The following is an 18,373-nucleotide window of genomic DNA, read 5'->3' on the forward strand; positions in this document are numbered from 1 at the left end:
CCATGCAGGTTTCCTTGGCACATTGAGAGTAGGATTTGTGTACATTTGGGTTCTCGGGAACTGGGTGTTGGGTGAGTTGAGGTATAGCCTAAATTACATATGTGGCCCTGTTGTAGAACCTCTCCAGTAGAAGTCATGGTCCATGGAGGGTGTACCAGTGACTTTTTTTTTTTTCTTTTTCCAAGATGGACTTTTGCTCTCGTTGCCCAGGCTGGAGTGCAATGGCGTGATCTCACCTCACTGCAACCTCCGCCTCCCAGGTTCAAGCGATTCTCCTGCCTTAGCCTCCCGAGTAGCTGGGATTACAGGCGCCTGCCGCCATGCCCAGCTAATTTTTTGTATTTTTGGTAGAGATGGTTTCTTTTTCTTTTCTTTTTTTTTTTTTTTTTTTTTTTTGAGACAGCATCTCACTCTGTTGCCCCAGCTAGAGTACAGTGGTGTGATCTCGGCTCACTGCAATCTCTGCCTCCCGGGTTCAAGTGATTCTCCTGCTTCAGCCTCCTGAGTAGCTGGGACTACAGGCACGCACCACCATGCCCAGCTAATTTTTGTGTTTATAGTAGAGATGGGGTTTCACCATATTGGCCAGGCTGGTCTCGAACTCCTGACCTTGTGATCCGCCCACTTCAGCCTCCCAAAGTGCTGCGAGCCACCGCCCGCAGCTGACATTTTTTTTTTTTTTTAAATAGAGATGGAGTCTTGCTCTGTCGCCCAGGCTGGAGTACAGTGGCATGATCTCAGCTCACTACCAACCTCCGCCGCCCGGGTTCAAGCAATTCTCTTGCCTCAGCCTCCCGAGTAGCTGGGACTACAGGCACGTGCCACCACATCTGGCTAATTTTTTTGTATTTTTAGTAGAAACGGTTTTTCGCCATGTTGGCCAGGCTGTTCTCGAACTCCTGACCTCAGATGATCCACCTGCCTCGGCCTCCCAAAGTGCTGGGGTTAGTGCACCTGGCCTACTTTTAATTTTTTAAAATTATTCTAAAGCCTTAGTTGTTCTGAACCAGTGATGTTTTATTTGTTCTATTTTTTTTTTCTGTGACGCTTTGTAAGGATTTTTGTTTACTCCACTGCCCCTAATTTTGCTGTGAACCCTCACTGTCTCACTGCAGAGTCAGGGCCTCCTCCTCCCTGAAGCTCCCTACTTGTCACATACACACCTCTGTGGCAGCCACCCACCTGTCCTTCCATGTAAGCAGGTAGGGCAGGTCTATGTCTTGGAGATCTCTGAAACAAAACAAAACATATTTTCCTTGGGAATTACACATTTTCCCAAGAAGCTGGAGGACATTTTAAGGGGTCTTTGCTTTCCATTTTCCATTGGCTATAAGGTATGTTTATACATTGTTTTCCCTAATTGATGTCTTCAGGGTAGAGGAGACCCTCAGGAAATCACTTGGGGCAGCCTGGGCCTCCAGTGGCTCCCATGTTCTAAGAAACTCAGAGTCTGGTCTAGCGGCCCAGCCTCTGGGCTGGTAGTATTCCCTTCTGGGAAATAGGTGTCTATTTCTAGGCCTGTTAGCATCTGACAGCAGAAAAACACAAGTACAGACTTTGTGCAGGACTGAACTATCTTATTTATTTATTTATTTATTTATTTTTTGAGACGGAGTCTTGCTCTGTAACCCAGGCTGGAGTGCAGTGGCGCGATCTCGGCTCTCTGCAAGCTCCGCCTCCCGGGTCCAGGCCATTCTCCCCCTTCAGGCTCCCGAGTAGCTGGGACTACAGGCGCCCACCACCACGCCCTGATAATTTTTTGTATTTTTAGTAGAGATGGGGTTTCACCGTGTTAGCCAGGATAGTCTCAATCTCCTGACCTCATGATCCGCCCACCTTGGCCTCCCAAAGTGCTGGGATTACAGGCGTGAGCCACCGTGCCCGGCCTCTTATTCTTTTTTTTTTTTTTGGATCAGTGATAATAACTCAATCCTCTATTTGACAAAGAAGAAGGAGAAGGAAGAGGAAGAAAAAGAAAGTGGGATAAAGGATCAGAAAGGGAGGAAAATAGAAAAAATTACAGTATGACTCCAGGGTAGACCTGTTTTGTTGTCACTGAGTTGGTTGGTTGGTTTGTCTGTTGTATTTTTCATGTTTCGCCATGTTGGCCAGACTGGTCTCGAACTCCTAGCCTGAAGTGATCAACCCGCCTCGGCCCCCCAGAGTGCCGGGACCACAGGCGTGAGCCACCACGTCCAGCCCCCACATTGCTTCTGGCCTCCGTGGTAGACCTCCCAGACGGGGCGGTCGGGCAGAGGCGCTCCCCACATCCCAGACGGGGCGGCCGGGCAGAGGCGCTCCTCACTTCCCAGACGGGGCAGCCAGGCAGAGACGCTCCTCACTTCTTCCCAGATGGGGCCGGCCTCTTATTCTTATTGAAACATAATGTTTTCAGGTTATCCATTTGAGTCAGTCTAGAATGTTATAAACAAAAACACCTATCTGGGGCAAAGAAAATAGTTTCCTGCGTTGCTGAAATTCAGGTACTACCTCTAGGAAGATGGTGAGAGTGCACAGGGGTCAGGGTTGGGTGGTGAGAGGGTTTTCAGAAAGGTTCTTTTTTTTTTTTTTTTTCCCCATTTTAGGGCTAAATTTTAATAGAATGTGAGTCTGAACTCTTACATTTAGAACAAACAAAACCTTAAAATTACGGATTGGTTCAAAAAATGGTTTTATGGAAAAAAATAATCTGTAACAAAAAGTTGGCATTGAGTGCGAAGGCTCCACTGTTTTTTTTTTTTGAGCAAAGCGTACAAAGGTTCCAAGGGACAGGACCAAGAACGAGGGGCTCAGACATTTACAACAGCAGGCATTTTCTCTTTCTCTTCTTCACGGGAGGTGGGCAGAGGACTGCTCGGATCACTTCGTCAAACACTGTCTTGAGGCCTCGCTGTGTGAGCGCCGAGCACTCCAGGTATTTTACAGCACCAATCTCCTTAGCCATGGCTAGACCCTGCTGACATGGATAGGTGATGGGAGTCAGCTGCTTCTTCAGTTTCTCAATCGTGTCTTTATCATCCTAAGATCAAGTTTAGTTCCCACTAGGATGATGGGAGTGTTGGGACAGTGGTGCCGCACCTCAGGATACCACTTTGCACGGACATTTTCAAATGATGCAGGACTCAACAAGGGAAAAGCAAATTAAGAACACATCTGTTTGCGGATAGGATAGGGGGCGTAATCTGTCATCATCTTGTCCAGCTGTATCCCATAATTCCAGATTCACCAGTTTTCCATCTACCATAACATTGGCAGAATAATTGTCAAAGACAGTAGGAATATATTCTCCAGGAAATGCATTGGTTGTGTAACTGATCAGTAGGCAAATTTTACCTACAGCTCCATCTCCCACCACCACACACTTGATGGCCTGCATCAGGGCCGCTCGCTGGGCCATGGTGGAGGCGGCAGGGCGCTGAGATAGGAAGCGGCGGGCTCGGGGCGCGGCGGACAGGCGGGCGGTGGGGCGCTGGGTGCCGGGCCGCTGTCCACACCGCCTCGCCCTCTGCGGACTGGAAGCCGATGCCCGGCAGCGGCCACCACCCAAAGCTGAGGAAAACTGCAGAGAAACAGCAGAAAGGTTCTTGTATTTGGCACACAGGCACCCCCCGCCAGGGAGCAGTCAAAGTCACTCCCTTGGAGTTGGAGGAAGCACTGGCCTGTGACTTTTGGGATTAGGATGTGCTGAGTTGGGGTCTCCTCTCCACTGCAGTAGAAAAAGGCTTTCCTCATTCTTATTAAGGTTACTGTCATCAAGTGATTATAGAAGGCGTATAATTTTAAATGCTCCTTTAAAAAAATTGTTTCCTCTTCTCACATCATTACTTTGCTTTTTTGCTTTTTTGCTTTTTTTCCAGGACAAAAGACTGTGTTGTCAAATGTTCAGGAAGAACTGGATAGAATGACTCGAAAGCCAGACTCTATGGTAACAAACTCTTCAACAGAAAATGAAGCCTGAACCTCCTTAAAAAGTGCATATGTCGAATGACCAAATAACTATGTATATTGATCTGCTAAGACCAGGATTTTTCTGATATGGCACATGCTATCAGTTTTTTGGGGCAGGGGAGATGAACTTTAAAAAAAAAAAAAAAAAACTTCATTGGCTTGTCCGAGTGTGAAATGCACATTTAGGAAGGTTACATGTCAGACCCTTTGTTAAGGATAACCCTTGGACTCTGGGGCATGTGGCTCTTTTGTGGGAGGCAAGCACATCTGGGCTTCTTGTGGAGGGGAAGGTAGAGTGAAAGAAAGAGGGCCCACTTTCTATCAGGGTGGAGCAAATGAGACCAAGAAATCATTGGTAAGATGATGGTTAGTCTGACCAGTTTCATGTTAGTAAATTCACTTGTTCTTGGGAAGCAGATTAAGTAGCAGAAAGTCCATGAAAGAAAGACGAGAAGGAGTAATGAGACAAGTGATGGTGGGGAAGCTGAATGTTGAGGGAGGTGGAAGGAGGAGGAGATGAGCAGTGTCAGTAAATACTGTGCATTCAGTAGAAGTTGAAGAATCATTGTTAGAAGCATTTCCAAACAAAACACTAAGCAAAATGGGAATTAGGCTTATTTTGAATGCATCTTTAACTTATGAAAGATGTACTAATTGTGGGGGTGCCTGAGTCAGGCGGAGCTGACCCAGGGGTGGGAACGATGGCAGCTGCCCAGGACCCGTGTGCTTGGCCCAGGCTATGTCCTCGTGAGAGGTACTGGGCTCCACGGATATGTGTTGTGGGGCAGACAGTCACTGTGGGATGTCTTCAAAGTCAGCAGTTACAAAATTAGTTTACTTTGAATTTTGTTGTCTAAATAGCTCCTGCTTTGTTTTTTAAATTAAATTTTTTGTTTTTACTACCATAGGCTGGCGTAACTAATAGAAAATAGGTGATCAACCTCTGGTTTTACCATAATGCAATGTGCCACGGAAAGTTTGGGGGAGGTTTTTAATGTAATTGCACTCTGGTTAATTGGCTCGTACCAAGCCCTGCCTTATGATTTGTGGAAAGCTTCAAGGAGTTCCACTGATGCAAAAGGGTCTTTTCCTAGCTTCCTGGTCTGATCAGTGCTATGAGATGGACAGATAAGTGTGAATGTTTTATACAGAAAATGGAAATGATACATTTCTCTTGTTAGGTGTTTTCATAAAATGTAGCATTTTTTTTCTTATGGAAATAAGAGTTTCAGGTGTCTCCCCACCTAGGGCAAATTCATGCACATTGTCATGTTATACCACCATTCTGGAAATGATTTCTGTGGATTTGAAATTGCACTTTTAATTTTATATATGACAGCATTTAAATGCAAACACTACCATGAATTTAATGTATAAAATGTTGTCAAACCAAGGGAAAAAACCACAGTTCACCATGTGGAGTTTACTTTTTTTATATGAATGTTTGTTGTACTGTGTCTAAGCATAAGTTCCCTAATGTCATTACTTTTACATACCAGATTTGACTGACCACTAATGTAGTACTGGGGATAACTTAATATCCTATGTTGTGTCAAGACTCTTTGAAGACTTTCTTGAATTGCTTTCGTAAAGGTCTGAACACTGTTAAGGAGAAAGCTGAGTATCAACTTGCCTTTCTAATAGAAACGTTTCTTGTGCCAGTTTTATTGTTGAGATACACTATTTTTTTCCTTTTTTAATTCAGTTTTTTAAAAAACAAATGTATTGTGGCTTCCAATTACCAGGTTGTCTAGGTAATGACAGTAAACTGACTGTAGAATGATAATTGTGGTGTAGTGACCAATAGATGCCAAACAGCTTGTGGCCTCACTAAAGGTGGGGTCGCTTAGTCCCTGGGAGTAAAATGACTGACCTCAGAAACAAGAATTCCTGGAAAGGCACATGCCGAAGAGGGATGTGGTATAATTTTAAATTTTAATGCAAAATTTTAATTTGTCTTTATTTTTTATCATTTGAACTGATAAGCACTTTTTGTGTCAATATAAAATATACTAAAACTGATGAAATGCTAAGACATGTCTTGTGAAGGAAGGTTTCTTGGAGACCACTTTTATTTACTCATGACAAGTGGAAGCTCCTAGTATCAGAAGAAGCTGATACATGGTGTCATGTACTCAGTGGTTGCCAAAGTCTACCAACTTTGGGGAGCTGCAGGGTTCTTTTTGGGAGATGGGAGGAAGGGAGATGAGTTTTGTTATTTTGGGATTTTCAAGCATTGGAACCAAAGGCCAAATATTAAACAGCCTTTAGTTTTTAAAGTAAAATTCATTTTATTTGCAGAGTACACTTGTATGGTAGACTGTTAAAGACAATTTTATGACTATTTATGCACATTATAATGGTTACATCTGCTGTTTGTCTTTAAAATAAAAAAATCAGAGAAAAGCCCAACTTTGAATATGTGGCTGAGATAACGGCCAAGAATTGGTCTTTCCTAAAAATGCAACAGATATGCTGCTAGATTGTTATTTTGTTTGCACTTTTTTTTGATTGGCATTTTAAAATCGGTATTTAAACTGAAGACATTGTCATGTTTTATTAATTTAACAAAGTTGAAAGTGACTGCTCTGTACATCATGACCTTAACAATGTTAATGCTGTAAGTGAAAGTTCACTGTCGTCTGTATACTAAATTTATTGGTGTTTCTAACTTAAAATTAAGACTGCAGATTATCCCCCACCAGCCTTAGTCCAGGGGTGTGGCTCTGTCCGGGTGCAGTATGCAGTCATGTGGAACCTTGCTTTCTAGTCCTGGGAAAAAAAGATGTCTCTAATTACTGGCTTCAATAAACACGAATCCAGACTGCTTACAAGTTTTGGTGGCTTGCTTTATGGTAAATCATCCCACTGGAGATACATTGAATTTTCTGCTAATCATACGGGGTATCTGATCACATAACTAACAATGTTTACCTCTCTCACTTGAAATTGTCAGAAATTCTGGAAAGAATAACATTTAAAGCCATATTTATTTTATCTTATTTTTTAGAGATGGGGATTGTCAAGGCTGGTCTTGAACTCCTGGCCTCCAGTGGTTCTCCCACCTTGGCCTCCCAAAGTGCTGGAGTTACAGGTGTGAGCCGCCACACCTAGCCTGTTTTTTTTTGGTTTTTAAAAATTACAGCCATCCTCATGAATATGAAGGTGGTAGGTATTTCAGTGACTAACGATGTTAAGGAGCATCTTTTGATGTGTGTATTGGCCATTTATATATCTTTGGAGAAATGTCTATTCAGATTCTTTGCTCATTTTAAAATTAGGTTATTTGCCTTTTGTGTTTTTTGTGTTTGTTTTGAGGGTCTTGCTTTGTGTCTCAGCTTCCCAAAGTGCTGGGATTATACACATGAGTCACTGCACCCAGCCTATTTGACTTTTTATCACTGGGTTGTAAGAGTTATTTATCTATTCTGGATACTATACTCTTAACAGATATAACTATGTCCTTTTGATATGCTCCCCTTAATCTCTGAGCATTTTCTTGCTTTCTGGCACAAAAAGGTGTTCCAGGCTCACCTTGCATTTTCCCTGACTTTGACCTGGAATCAGCCGTTTTTCCAAGGAGTCCTGGTTCCTGGTTTCTTTTTTTTCTTTCTTTCTTTCTTTTTTTTTTTTTTTTTTTTTTGAGACAGTCTCGCTCTGTTGCCCAGGCTGGAGTGCAATGGTGCAATCTCAGCTCACTGTAACCTCCACCTCCCGAATTCAAGCAATTCTCCTGCCTCAGCCTCCTGAGTAGCTGGGATTACAGGCGTGTGCCACCACGCCTGGCTAAGTTTTATATTTTTAGTAGAGACGGGTTTCGCCATGTTGGCCAGGCTGGTCTCGAACTCCCGACCTCAGGTGATCCACCCTCCTCTGCCTCCCAAAGTGCTGGGATTATAGATGTGAGCCATCATGCCCGGCTAGAGCCCTGGTTTCTTTTAGTGGGAGATTGGTTTTTGGAAACCAAGATCTGGACGATAGGCATACTTAATTTTACTGAGTGCTATTACTTGCAGGCCTTTTGAGTGGACACATCATATCTACTTTTTTAACATTGCCTGTAAGTTGGTTTATATTAGTTCATGGAGATGTTTATTCTGTGGTGTGTGTTTTTTTTTTTTTTTTTTTTTTTTTTTACGGAGTCTTGCTCTGTCGCCCAGGCTGGAGTGCAGTGGCGCAATCTTGGCTCACTGCAAGCTCCGCCTCTCGGGTTCACGCCATTCTCCTGCCTCAGCCTCTCCGAGTAGCTGGGACTACAGGCGCCTGCCACCACGCCCGGCTAATTTTTTTTTTTTTTTTTTTTTTTGTATTTTTTAGTAGAGATGGGGTTTCACCGTGGTCTCAATCTCCTGACCTCGTGATCCGCCTGCCTCGGCCTCCCAAAGTGCTGGGATTACAAGCGTGAGCCACTGCGCCCCGCATCTTTATTCTTGTTTATGGCTACATCCTATTCAATTGTATAATGTACCTTGTTGATTCATCCAGTCTCCTGCAGATGGGCATTTAGGATGTTTGCAGTCTTGTATTATTACGTCTAATGCTGCAGTGATTAACCTTCTGCATATCTTGTGTTTTATTTTGGAGATGTGTCTTCAGGGTAAATTCTTAGCAGTGGGCCTACCTACTCGAAAGGTAAATGCGCGTCTGTGGTTGTTAGATATTACCAAAATCCCTTCCATAGAGGTCACACCAGTTTGCGTGCCTGTCAGCACTTGTACAGATTATTAATTCATTGTTACATTTTGTCTTAAAATTAAGTTAGGAAGTTTGGTGAATAAATGTGTTGAGGATTATTTTATTTGATAATATGGGTATTAACACTGTAATAGTAAATGCTTACATTAGAGATTGCTGTATACCAGTCACTCTTCTATTTTTAATTATTTTATTTTTATTTTATTTTATTTTATTTTGTTTTTGAGATGCAGTCTCACTCTGTTGCCCAGGCTGGACTGCAGTGGCACAATCTCGGCTCGCTGCAACCTCTGCCTCCTGGGTTCAAGCGATTCTTCCTGCCTCAGCCTCCTGAGTAGCTGGGACTAAAGACGTACGCCACTACGCCTGGCTAATTTTTGTATTTTTAGTAGAGACGAGGTTTCACTATATTGGCCAGACTGGTCTGGAACTCCTGACGTCAGGTGATCCACCCGCCTCCGCCTCCGCCTCTGCCTCCCAGAGTGCAAGGATTACAGGTGTGAACCATGGCGCCCAGCCACCAGTCACTCTTCTAGGTGGTTTATACAAACTGATTTAAACTTCACAGCTGTGCTGATGTCCATCTTCGTTTCCAGATGAGGAAATTAAGTCATGGATAAGGTAAGTAGCTACTAAGGTCCCAGAATTTGAACCCAGGCAGTCTAGCTTCTGAGTTTCAACTAATCATGGTGGTATGCTGATACTCTGTGCTCATTTAAAGCAGTTGGGGGTCCGCACACGGTGGCTTATATCTGTAATCCCAGCACTTTGGGAAGCCGAAGTGCGCAGATCACGAGGTCAGGAGTTCGAGACCAGCCTGGCCAACGTGGTAAAACCCCATCTCTACTAAAAATACAAAAATTAACCAGGCATGGTGGCACAAGCCTGTAGTCCCAGTCACTCAGGAGGCTGAGACAGGAGCATCACTTGAACCTGGGAGGCGGAGGTTGCAGTGAGCCGAGATTGCAACACTGCACTCCAGCCTGGGTGACAGTGAGACTGCATCTCAAAAAAATAAATAATAAAGCAGATGGGGAAAATGTATCAATCAAGAGTGTTTTCATCTGTGGTCATAAGCAGCTGTGTGCTGCTGTTCAACCTTTTCCCCTTGCCATGATGGATGGAAGAGTCACTCTTGCTAGGTGGAGAGAAATGGCAGATAAAGTACCCAATATTCTCTACAAAGGGAGAAGGGGCTGCAGTCGCAGGTATCTTTCTGGGAAATGCAAATTGAGGTGTCTGCTACTCCTATCTTGGAATTTCCTTTCTCTTAAGGTATGAAGAGCTTTAGGTGTTGCCTGTGGCAGGAGCCCTTGGCAGGCTCTGAGACAGACTTTCACCAGTGCAAATGTTCCTAGGTGTGCCTGTGAGGCTGGCAGGCTGGACTGCCTCTAGACCTGCCTTAGGGGCCCTCACACACACCACTAACCTCTCTGGAATTCCTCTTCTGCCACCTCTGGATTGGGAGCAACCTGTGGAGGGAAGCAGTTGGAATGTTGGGGAGGGCATGGGCACTGATGGGTTCCAGTCCTAGTTCATTCTCTGGTGACATGAAGCAAGCAAGTGCAGTTCAGATGGATGAGAAATTGATCAAGAAGCAAAACAAGAAAACAACCAAAATTGGGGAACTTCACCCCTCTTAGGCCTCCTCTTCCATCTTTGTAAAGGGGATAAAATTTCTTTCTAGTCATTGTGGACATTAGAGGAGGTACACATGTGCATGGCATATGGTAGGTCTTCGGTGTGATTGATGACCCTGAAAACATCTCTAGGATGTCATCTCTAAGTAACACTGATCCAGCAACCTCATTCTTAGCCCCTACCCTTTTTGGTTGTGGCATTTCAGTTTGTAGTGTAAATACCATCTCTAAAGAGAACAGAGCGTAGAGGGATGGATATCCTGTGACCGTTCACTGTGATGATGCCTGGTGCTGCTCCTACAGGATGCCACAACAGAGTTCTGAGGTATTTAGTATTGTATTCCTTACCCTGCAAGGCTTGCAGATAGCTGAAAGGATGCCAAGTGCTGTCTTGATGCCATCTGTATTGACAAGGCAGAGATGGTGTGTTCTGACCAGGAAACAGATGACAGGCCAGTAGCAGTGGTGGTGAGAGCCAGAGGAAGGAAGCGGCCAAAACTCCCACTGGAGATGAACACACCCTGCTGGCTCACAGTGAGATGGCCAAAAGTGTCTCCCTGGGCTTGACACTGAGGGACTCTGACAGCCTGAAAGGAGAGGAGACAGCAGGGGTTTGAGGCCAGGAATTGGGGGTGGATTCTGTGTGGGTCAAGAACTCCTTTCCCCAACCTTGGGCAGTATTTCAGATGGGACAAGCCTAACCTTTCAAATGTTTCTAACCTTGTTACGAAATTACTATGTGAAAATTTGGCTGGCGTGGTGGCTCACACCTGTAATCCCAGCACTTTGGGAGGCCGAGGGGGTGGATCACCTGAGATCAGCAGTTCAGGGCCAGCTTGGCCAACATGGCGAAACCCTGTCTCTACTAAAAGTACAAAAATTACCTGGGCATGGTGGCGGGTGCCTGTAATCCCAGCTACTGGGGAGGCTGAGGCAGGAGAATCACTTGAACCCAGGAGGTGGAGGTTGTAGTGAGCTGAGATCATGCCACTGCACTCCAGCCTGGGTTACGGAGTGGGACTCACTGTCTCAAAAAAAAAAAATTCCTGGCCGGGCATGGTGGCTCATGCCTGTAATCCTAGCACTTTGGGAGGCCAATGGGTGGTGGATCATCTGAGGTCAAGAGTTTGACAGCAGCCTGGCCAACATGATGAAACCCCATCTCTACTAAAAATACAAAAAATTGGCCAGGCGTGGTGGCTCACGCCTGTAATCCCAGCACTTTGGGAGGCCGAGGTGGGTGGATCATGAGGTTGTCAGGAGTTCGAGACCAGCCTGACCAACATGGTGAAACTCTGTCTCTACTAAATATACAAAAATTAGCTGGTCATGGTGACGTGCACCTGTAATCCCAGCTACTCAGGAGGCTGAGGCAGGATAATTGCTTGAATCCAGGAGGCGGTGGTTGCAGTGGGCCGATTGAGCCGCTGCACTCCAGTCTGGGCAACGAGTGAACTTCGTCTTAAAAAAATAGAAAAAAGAAATTCCTATGTAAAAATTCATTTAATGACAAGATATTTTCATGTGTAATGTTCTGTAACAAACTTATTTCTTGCGTAGAACTGAATTAACTGACATTCCTAAGTGATCATCAAGCTCCTCCATCCTCCCTGCTCTGCCTCCCCACAAATCTCAGCCAAGCAGGATCTTTAAAGAACTATTTAAAGTTCTGCTAGAAAAGGCAAACCCAATGTGAAGCATGTAAGTTTTTGTTTTGGGAAGAGTTCAACAATTTATGTGCCTTTTTAAGGCAATAATTTATTTTAAAGAGTGGGGGTGCAACTTGTGGCCTGTTAACATCTGCCCGTGATATTTAAAATATTTGGCACAGTTTGTGAATCTGTTTTTTACCTATTCAGACATCTAACAAATGCTAGCCTGGAATTACACTTCGGAGTATATAGGAAACAACACTGTCACTGTTTAAGCTTTGTATATAGAAAATATGTGGGTGTCGAGAAGGTATATTTTATTTTATTTTATTTATGTTGAGACTGTCTCGCTCTGCCACCCAAGCTGGAGTGCAGTGGTGCAGTCATGGCTCACTGCAGCCTTAACCTGGGCTCAAGTGATCCTTCCACCTTACCTCCCAAGTAACTGGGACTACAGGTGCATGTCACCATGCCTGGCTAATTTTTGTATTTTTTGTAGAGATGAGGTTCACTATGTTGTCCAGGGTGGTCTCAAATTCCTGAACTCAAGCGATCCACCTGTCTGGGCCTCCCAAAGTGTTGGGATTACAGGTGTGAGCCACTGCGCCCGGCCCAATACCTTACTGTTAACCATAGTCATCCTACTATGTGATAGAATACCAGAACTTACTCCTCCTAATTGTCACTTTATACCCATCGACCAGCCCTCCTCATCCTTTCTTCCCCCATCCCTTTCCCAGTCTGATAACCACTGGATTAGACAGATTTTGGTTTTGATTTGTTCTGTGGGTGACTGGTAGGTCTGACATGTCTTTGACTGTGGGCATCTTCCAGGTCCCACAGAATGCCCTTTGAGAACACTCACATGCCAGGTTTCTGAGGCTTGATAAAGGTCCACGTTTTTATGAGGCTTGGAATTTAGACTCTGGTGATAGTACCTTTCAGCCTCTGTTTTATCTCTCCTGCCCCACCTTCTCTTCCCCCTCACAATCCCTGCCCCAGAGGAAATAAGCACTTGTGAATTGGTGGATTTGTCACAACTAGGACAATGCTGGGAGTTTTTTCCCCCTAGGGGCAGGTTTCTCCCTGATGCCCATGGATAGTGCAGTCCTAGCCACAAAGGGGAGTTCAGCAAACATCGCCTGCTGCTGGTGCTGAGTCCTCATAGGAATCATCATCAAGAACAGCCTCAAACCAGCCACTCTACCAGATGGCTCTCCCCACACTTGGAACTGTAAATATTTCTGGCATTGAGCCGAATCAGAACTGCTCTGACATAAAAGAGAAACTGTAATCCATAGCCCCAGGCCCGACACCTGGGCTATCTCAGCTGGGAACTTGTTTCAGGTCGACTTGGGTTTGAGTCGTGGCCCCAGAACTTCACAGTTGTGTAGTCATGGAGAAGTCAGTCAACCTCTGTGAATCTCAGCATCCAGTGAGGAGATCCTCATCTCCCTCATAGGGATGCTGGATGTGTGCCTAGCACAGTGTCTGGCTTGCAGACAGTGTCCCCAAACAGAACCAGCCCTGAATAAATTGTGTGACACACAGGCCTCAGTTCTTGAAAAGGCTTTAGAGACCAGGCATGTGGCTTATGCCTATAATCCCAGCACTTTGAGAGGCTGAGGCTGGAGGATCACTTGAGCTCAGGAGTTTGAGACCAGCCTGGGCAGCACATTGAGACTTTGTCTCTAAAAAAAAATTTAAAAAATTAGCCAGGCATGGTGGCACATGCCTGTGGTCCCAGCTACCCTGGAGGCTGAGGTGCTGCGAATTCCAGCCTGAGAATTCCAGCCTGGGTGACACAGACCTTGACTCAAAAAAAAAAAAAAAGGTGCAGTGGCTCATGCCTGTATTCCCAGCACTTTGGGAGGCCGAGGCAGGTGGATCACCTGAGGTCAGGAATTCAAGACTAGCCTGGCCAATGTGGTGAAATTCTGTGTCTACTAAAAATACAAAAATTAGCTGGGTGTGGTGGCACACACCTATAATCCCAGCTCCTCGGGAGGCTGAGGCAGGAGAATCGCTCAAACCCGGGAGGCAGAGGTTGCAGTGAGCCGAGATAGCACCATTGCACTCCAGCCTGGGAGATAAGAGCAAAAACTCCATCTCAAAAAAAAAAAAAAAAAAAAAAAAAAAAAAAAAAAAAGGCCGGGCGCAGTGGCTCACGCCTGTAATCCCAGCACTGTGGGAGGCCGAGGCAGGCGGATCACCTGAGGTCAGGGGTTCAAGACCAGCCTTACCAACATAGTGAAACCCTCTCTACTAAAAAAAAATATAAAAATTAGCTGGGCATGGTGGTGCCTGCCTATAATTCCAGATACTTGGAAGGCTGAGGCAGGAGAATCACTTGAACCCAGGAGACGGAGGTTGCAGTGAGCCGAGATCGCACCATTGCACTCCAGCCTGGGCAACAAGAGCGAAACTACATCTCAAAAAATATATATAAATAAAGGAAAAGGCCTTATAAATTATTTGCCAAGGTTACACAAAGTCAGGAACAGAGTTGGGAATAAGATACAAAGTATTGGCCAGGTGCGGTGGATCACGAGGTCAGGAGATCGAGACCACGGTGAAACCCCATCTCTACTAAAAAATACAAAAAAATTAGCTGGGCGTGGTGGCGGGTGCCTGTAGTCCCAGCTACTTGGGAGGCTGAGGCAGGAGAATCACTTGAACCCGGGAGGCAGAGCTTGCAGTGAGCCGATATCGCGCCACTGCACTCCAGCCTGGGCGACAGCGAGACTCCGTCTCAAAAAAAAAAAAAAAAAGAAAGAAAGTATTGCTGCTGTCTTGCAGCCTTCCTCTACCCAATCTGCATACCTTTCCCTAGCTAGTTAGCTGGTAGCCCAGGCAGTCCTAAACACCATGTCTTAAATCTGAAGAAATAAATTGCTAGTTGAGACTGAGCAAGAGAGCTATTTTAGGGCAGACAAGCTTTCAGCACACCATAAATTCCATCACCTGGCAACTGCCTGATTTCTTGGGCAAGGCAGCTTTCTGCCATCTGCATGTGTGGGCATCCAAACACGTGTCTGAGGTATGTGGCCTCTTGGGGCCTTCTTCCTGCCTCTGCTCAATAACCATAGCCATCTTCCAGGGAACTGTGGGCATGGGTTGGTGACACTCAAAATGCGAGTGACAAGGAGGTGAACAAGGTAGGCCCTCCCCCTACCGGGCTGGTATTCTGGGAACAACAGACAAGCTAACTGATGTCTTTAATGCCACAGTCAGCTTCTCTCTGCTCAAAATAAAAACCAAAATCTTTGTCAAGCTCTTCTCCCCCAACAATTAAGCCCTGAAGCCTTTAGGTGGGCAGAGCATGGCAGGTATCTGCCTGGGGGTGGAGTGGGGAATTGTGGAGACCCAAAGGAGGGTTTGGAACCTGAGCAGGGTGGAGAGTGTCCCCATGAGTAAGAATGGATGAATGGCCTAGCATAGAGTATTAGCCCAAGCAGGGTGGAGAGGGTATACTTATTTGGGGATGGGGCAGGAGTGCAGAGTGTCAGAGACCGAGTGACTGAGAGCAAACCCATGGGTAGACTCCCCCAGTGGAGAGGAGAGGGTATCAGCTGGGGTAGATGAGGAGGGCATCTACAAGGAGTAGAGCAGGCATGGGGTGTCTGAGTGGGGTGGCCCAGGGCAGGGTCATGTGGTAAGGAGGGCATCTGTGCAGGGATGGAGGTGATGGAAGAGGGGCTGCATACAGGCATTGGTCAAATAAGTTAAATGTATATGGCATTGGATTGGAATTGGAGGTATCAGTGTGAACTTATGGTTTTGGGTTTTTTGTTTTTTGCTTTTTTTTTTGTTTTTGTTTGTTCTTGTTTTTTGTTTTTTGAGGCAGGGTGTCACTCTGTTGCCCAGGCTGGAGTACAGTGGCATGATCACAGCTCACCACAAACTCTGCCTCGCAGGCTCAAGCAGTCCTTCTGCCTCAGCTTCCTGAGTAGCCGGGACTATAGGTGTGCACCACCACACCCAGCTAATTTTTGTATTTTTTTGTAGAGATGGGGTTTCACCGTGTTGTTCAGACTGGTCTTGAACTCCCAGGCTCAAGCAATCCTGCCTCCCTGGCCTCCCAAAGTGTTAGGATTACAGGCGTGAGCCACCATTCCCAGCCCATGCTCTTCAATACACTCATGCATACAAATTTTCAAATGGCCAGGCGCAGAGGCTCATTCCTGTAAAGTCCGGCATTTTGGGAGGCCAAGTTGGGTGCATTGCTTGAGCCTGGGAGTTCAAGACCAGCCTGGACAACATGGTGAAACCCCATCTCTACAAAAAATATAAAAATAAGCCAGGCGTGGTGGCATGCACCTGTAATCCCAGCTAGTCTTGAGGCTGAGGCTGGGGTATTGCTGGAGCCTGGGAAGCCAAGGCTGTGGTGAGCCATGACTGGGCCACTGCACTCCAGCCTGGGTGACAGAGTAAGACCCTGTAGATGTAGAGGTGTGCACATATGTATATGTGTTTGCACACATATATCCCTTAGCTTTTTGCCCGGAGAAGGCCTGGGAGCAGCAACAGCCCAATAGCAATGAGCACACCTTATGCCATGATCTTGGTTTCTAAATACCATTCTCTCATAAAATAAATTGGGGGCCGGGCACAGCGGCTCATGCCTGTGATCCAAGCACTTTGGGAGGCTGAGGTGGGCAGATCGCTTGAGGCCAGGAGTTTGAGACCAGCCTGGCCAACATGGAGAAACTCTGTCTCTACAAAAAATACAAAAATTGGCCAGCAGGATGGCACACACCTGTAGTCTCAGCTTCTTGGGAGGGTGAGGCAGGAGAATTGCTTAAACCCTGGAAGGCAGAGGTTGCAGTGAGCCGAGACTGTGCCACTGCACTCAAGCCTGGGCAACAGAGTGAGACTCCATCTCAATAAGTAAGTAAATAAATAGGCCAGGCACGGTGGCTCACGCCTGTAATCCCAACACTTTGGGAGGCCGAGGCGGGTCGATCACCTGAGGTCGGGAGTTCGAGACCAGCCTGGCCAACATGTGAAACCCCGTCTCTACCAAAAATACAAAAATTAGCTGGGCGTGGTGGTGTGCACCTGTAATCCCAGCTACTCAGGAAATTGAGGCAGAAGAATCACTCGAACCTGGGAGGTGGAGGTTGCAGTGAGCTGAGATTGTGCCACTGCACTCCAGCCTGGGCCACAAAGCAAGACTCCATCTCAGAAATAAATAGGGCCAGCTGTGGTGGCTCACGCCTGTTAATCTCAGCATTTTGGGAGGCCGAGGCAGGCAGATCACAAGGTCAGGAGTTCAAAACCAGCCTGGCCAGCATGGTGAAACCCTATCTCTACTAAAAATACAAAAACTAGCCAGGCGTAGTGGCGTGCGCCTGTAGTCCCAGCTACTTGGGAGGCTGAGGCAGGAGAATTGCTTGAACCCGGGAGGCAGAGGTTGTAAACTAAGATTGCGCCACTGCACTCCAGCCTGGGTGACAGAGCGAGACTCCATCTCTAAAGAAATAGAGAGAGAGAGAGAGAAGGGGCTGAGAGGCAGAGGATGAGGAAGCAAGGAAAAAAAAAATGATAATAAAAAACCTGGGGTTTCTCGGGGAAATGGCAGATTCTGGGGCTGAGATAGGGAAAGTGTAAGATGAGCCTGGAACATCTGTGCCAGAAAGTAAGAAAGGGCTCAAAGAACCATAGACACCTGTCAAAAGACAGGAGCTGTATGCATAAAGGCATGAAAAAAATGAAAAAAAATTTTAAAAAAGGAGCCAGGCATGGTAGTGCGTGCCTTTAGTCTCTGCTACTCAGGAGGCTGATGTGGGAGGATTTCTTGAGACCAGAAGTTTGAGGCTGCAGTGAGCTATGATGGTGCCTGTAAGTTGCCACTGCACTCCAACCTGGGCAACAGCAAGACCTGCCTTTTTTCAATTTTAATTTAATTTTATTTTTTTGAGACAGAGTCTCCCACTGTCACCCCGGCTGGTGTGCAGTGGTGCGATCTTGGCTTGCTACAACCTCTGCCTCCCAGGTTCAAGCGATTCTCCTGCCTCACCCTCCCAAGTAGCTAGGATTACAGGCGCCCACCACCACACCTGGCTAATTTTTTGTATTTTTAGTAGACAGGGTTTCACTGTGTGGATTTTATTTATTTTATTTTTGAGATGGAGTTTTGCTCTTGTCACCCAGGCTGGAGTGCAATGACATGATCTTGGCTCACTGCAACCTCTGCCTTCCGGGTTCAAGCGATTCTCCTGCCTCAGCTTCCTGAGTAGCTGGGATTACAGGTGCCTGCCACCACACCCAACTAATTTTTATATTTTTGTATTTTTAGTAGATGTAGTTTCACCACGTTGGCTAGGCTGGTCTCAAACTCTTGACCTCAGGTGATCTGCCCACCTCGGCCTCCCAAAGTGCTAGGGTACAGGCATGAGCCACTGTGCCTGGCCAATTTTTATTATTTATTTATTT

The 18,373-nt window shown here is 46.0% G+C and overlaps 1 protein-coding gene and 1 pseudogene across 3 annotated transcripts in view; one reads left to right on the plus strand and one right to left on the minus strand.

The window, feature by feature from the left end:
- The window catches only part of DYNC1LI2 (dynein cytoplasmic 1 light intermediate chain 2), a 33,171-nt gene extending 26,389 nt beyond the window's left edge, over positions 1 to 6,782 (plus strand). For both annotated transcript variants that reach the window (XM_030795768.1, XM_030795776.1), the window contains one exon: positions 3,858 to 6,782. In XM_030795768.1, the coding sequence (XP_030651628.1) occupies positions 3,858 to 3,958 (101 nt within the window). In that variant the 3' untranslated portion in view covers positions 3,959 to 6,782. The remainder of the gene's footprint in view (positions 1 to 3,857) is intronic.
- The window catches only part of LOC105739348, a 29,895-nt pseudogene continuing 14,262 nt past the window's right edge, over positions 2,741 to 18,373 (minus strand). The window contains exons 2-3 of the transcript XR_001115261.2: positions 10,073 to 10,870; positions 2,741 to 3,559 (exon numbers count right to left, since the gene is read on the minus strand). The product of XR_001115261.2 is annotated as a ras-related C3 botulinum toxin substrate 1-like (transcript). The remainder of the gene's footprint in view (positions 3,560 to 10,072; positions 10,871 to 18,373) is intronic.

Source organism: Nomascus leucogenys, chromosome 2, assembly GCF_006542625.1.
Source record: "Nomascus leucogenys isolate Asia chromosome 2, Asia_NLE_v1, whole genome shotgun sequence".
NCBI lineage: Eukaryota > Metazoa > Chordata > Mammalia > Primates > Hylobatidae > Nomascus > Nomascus leucogenys.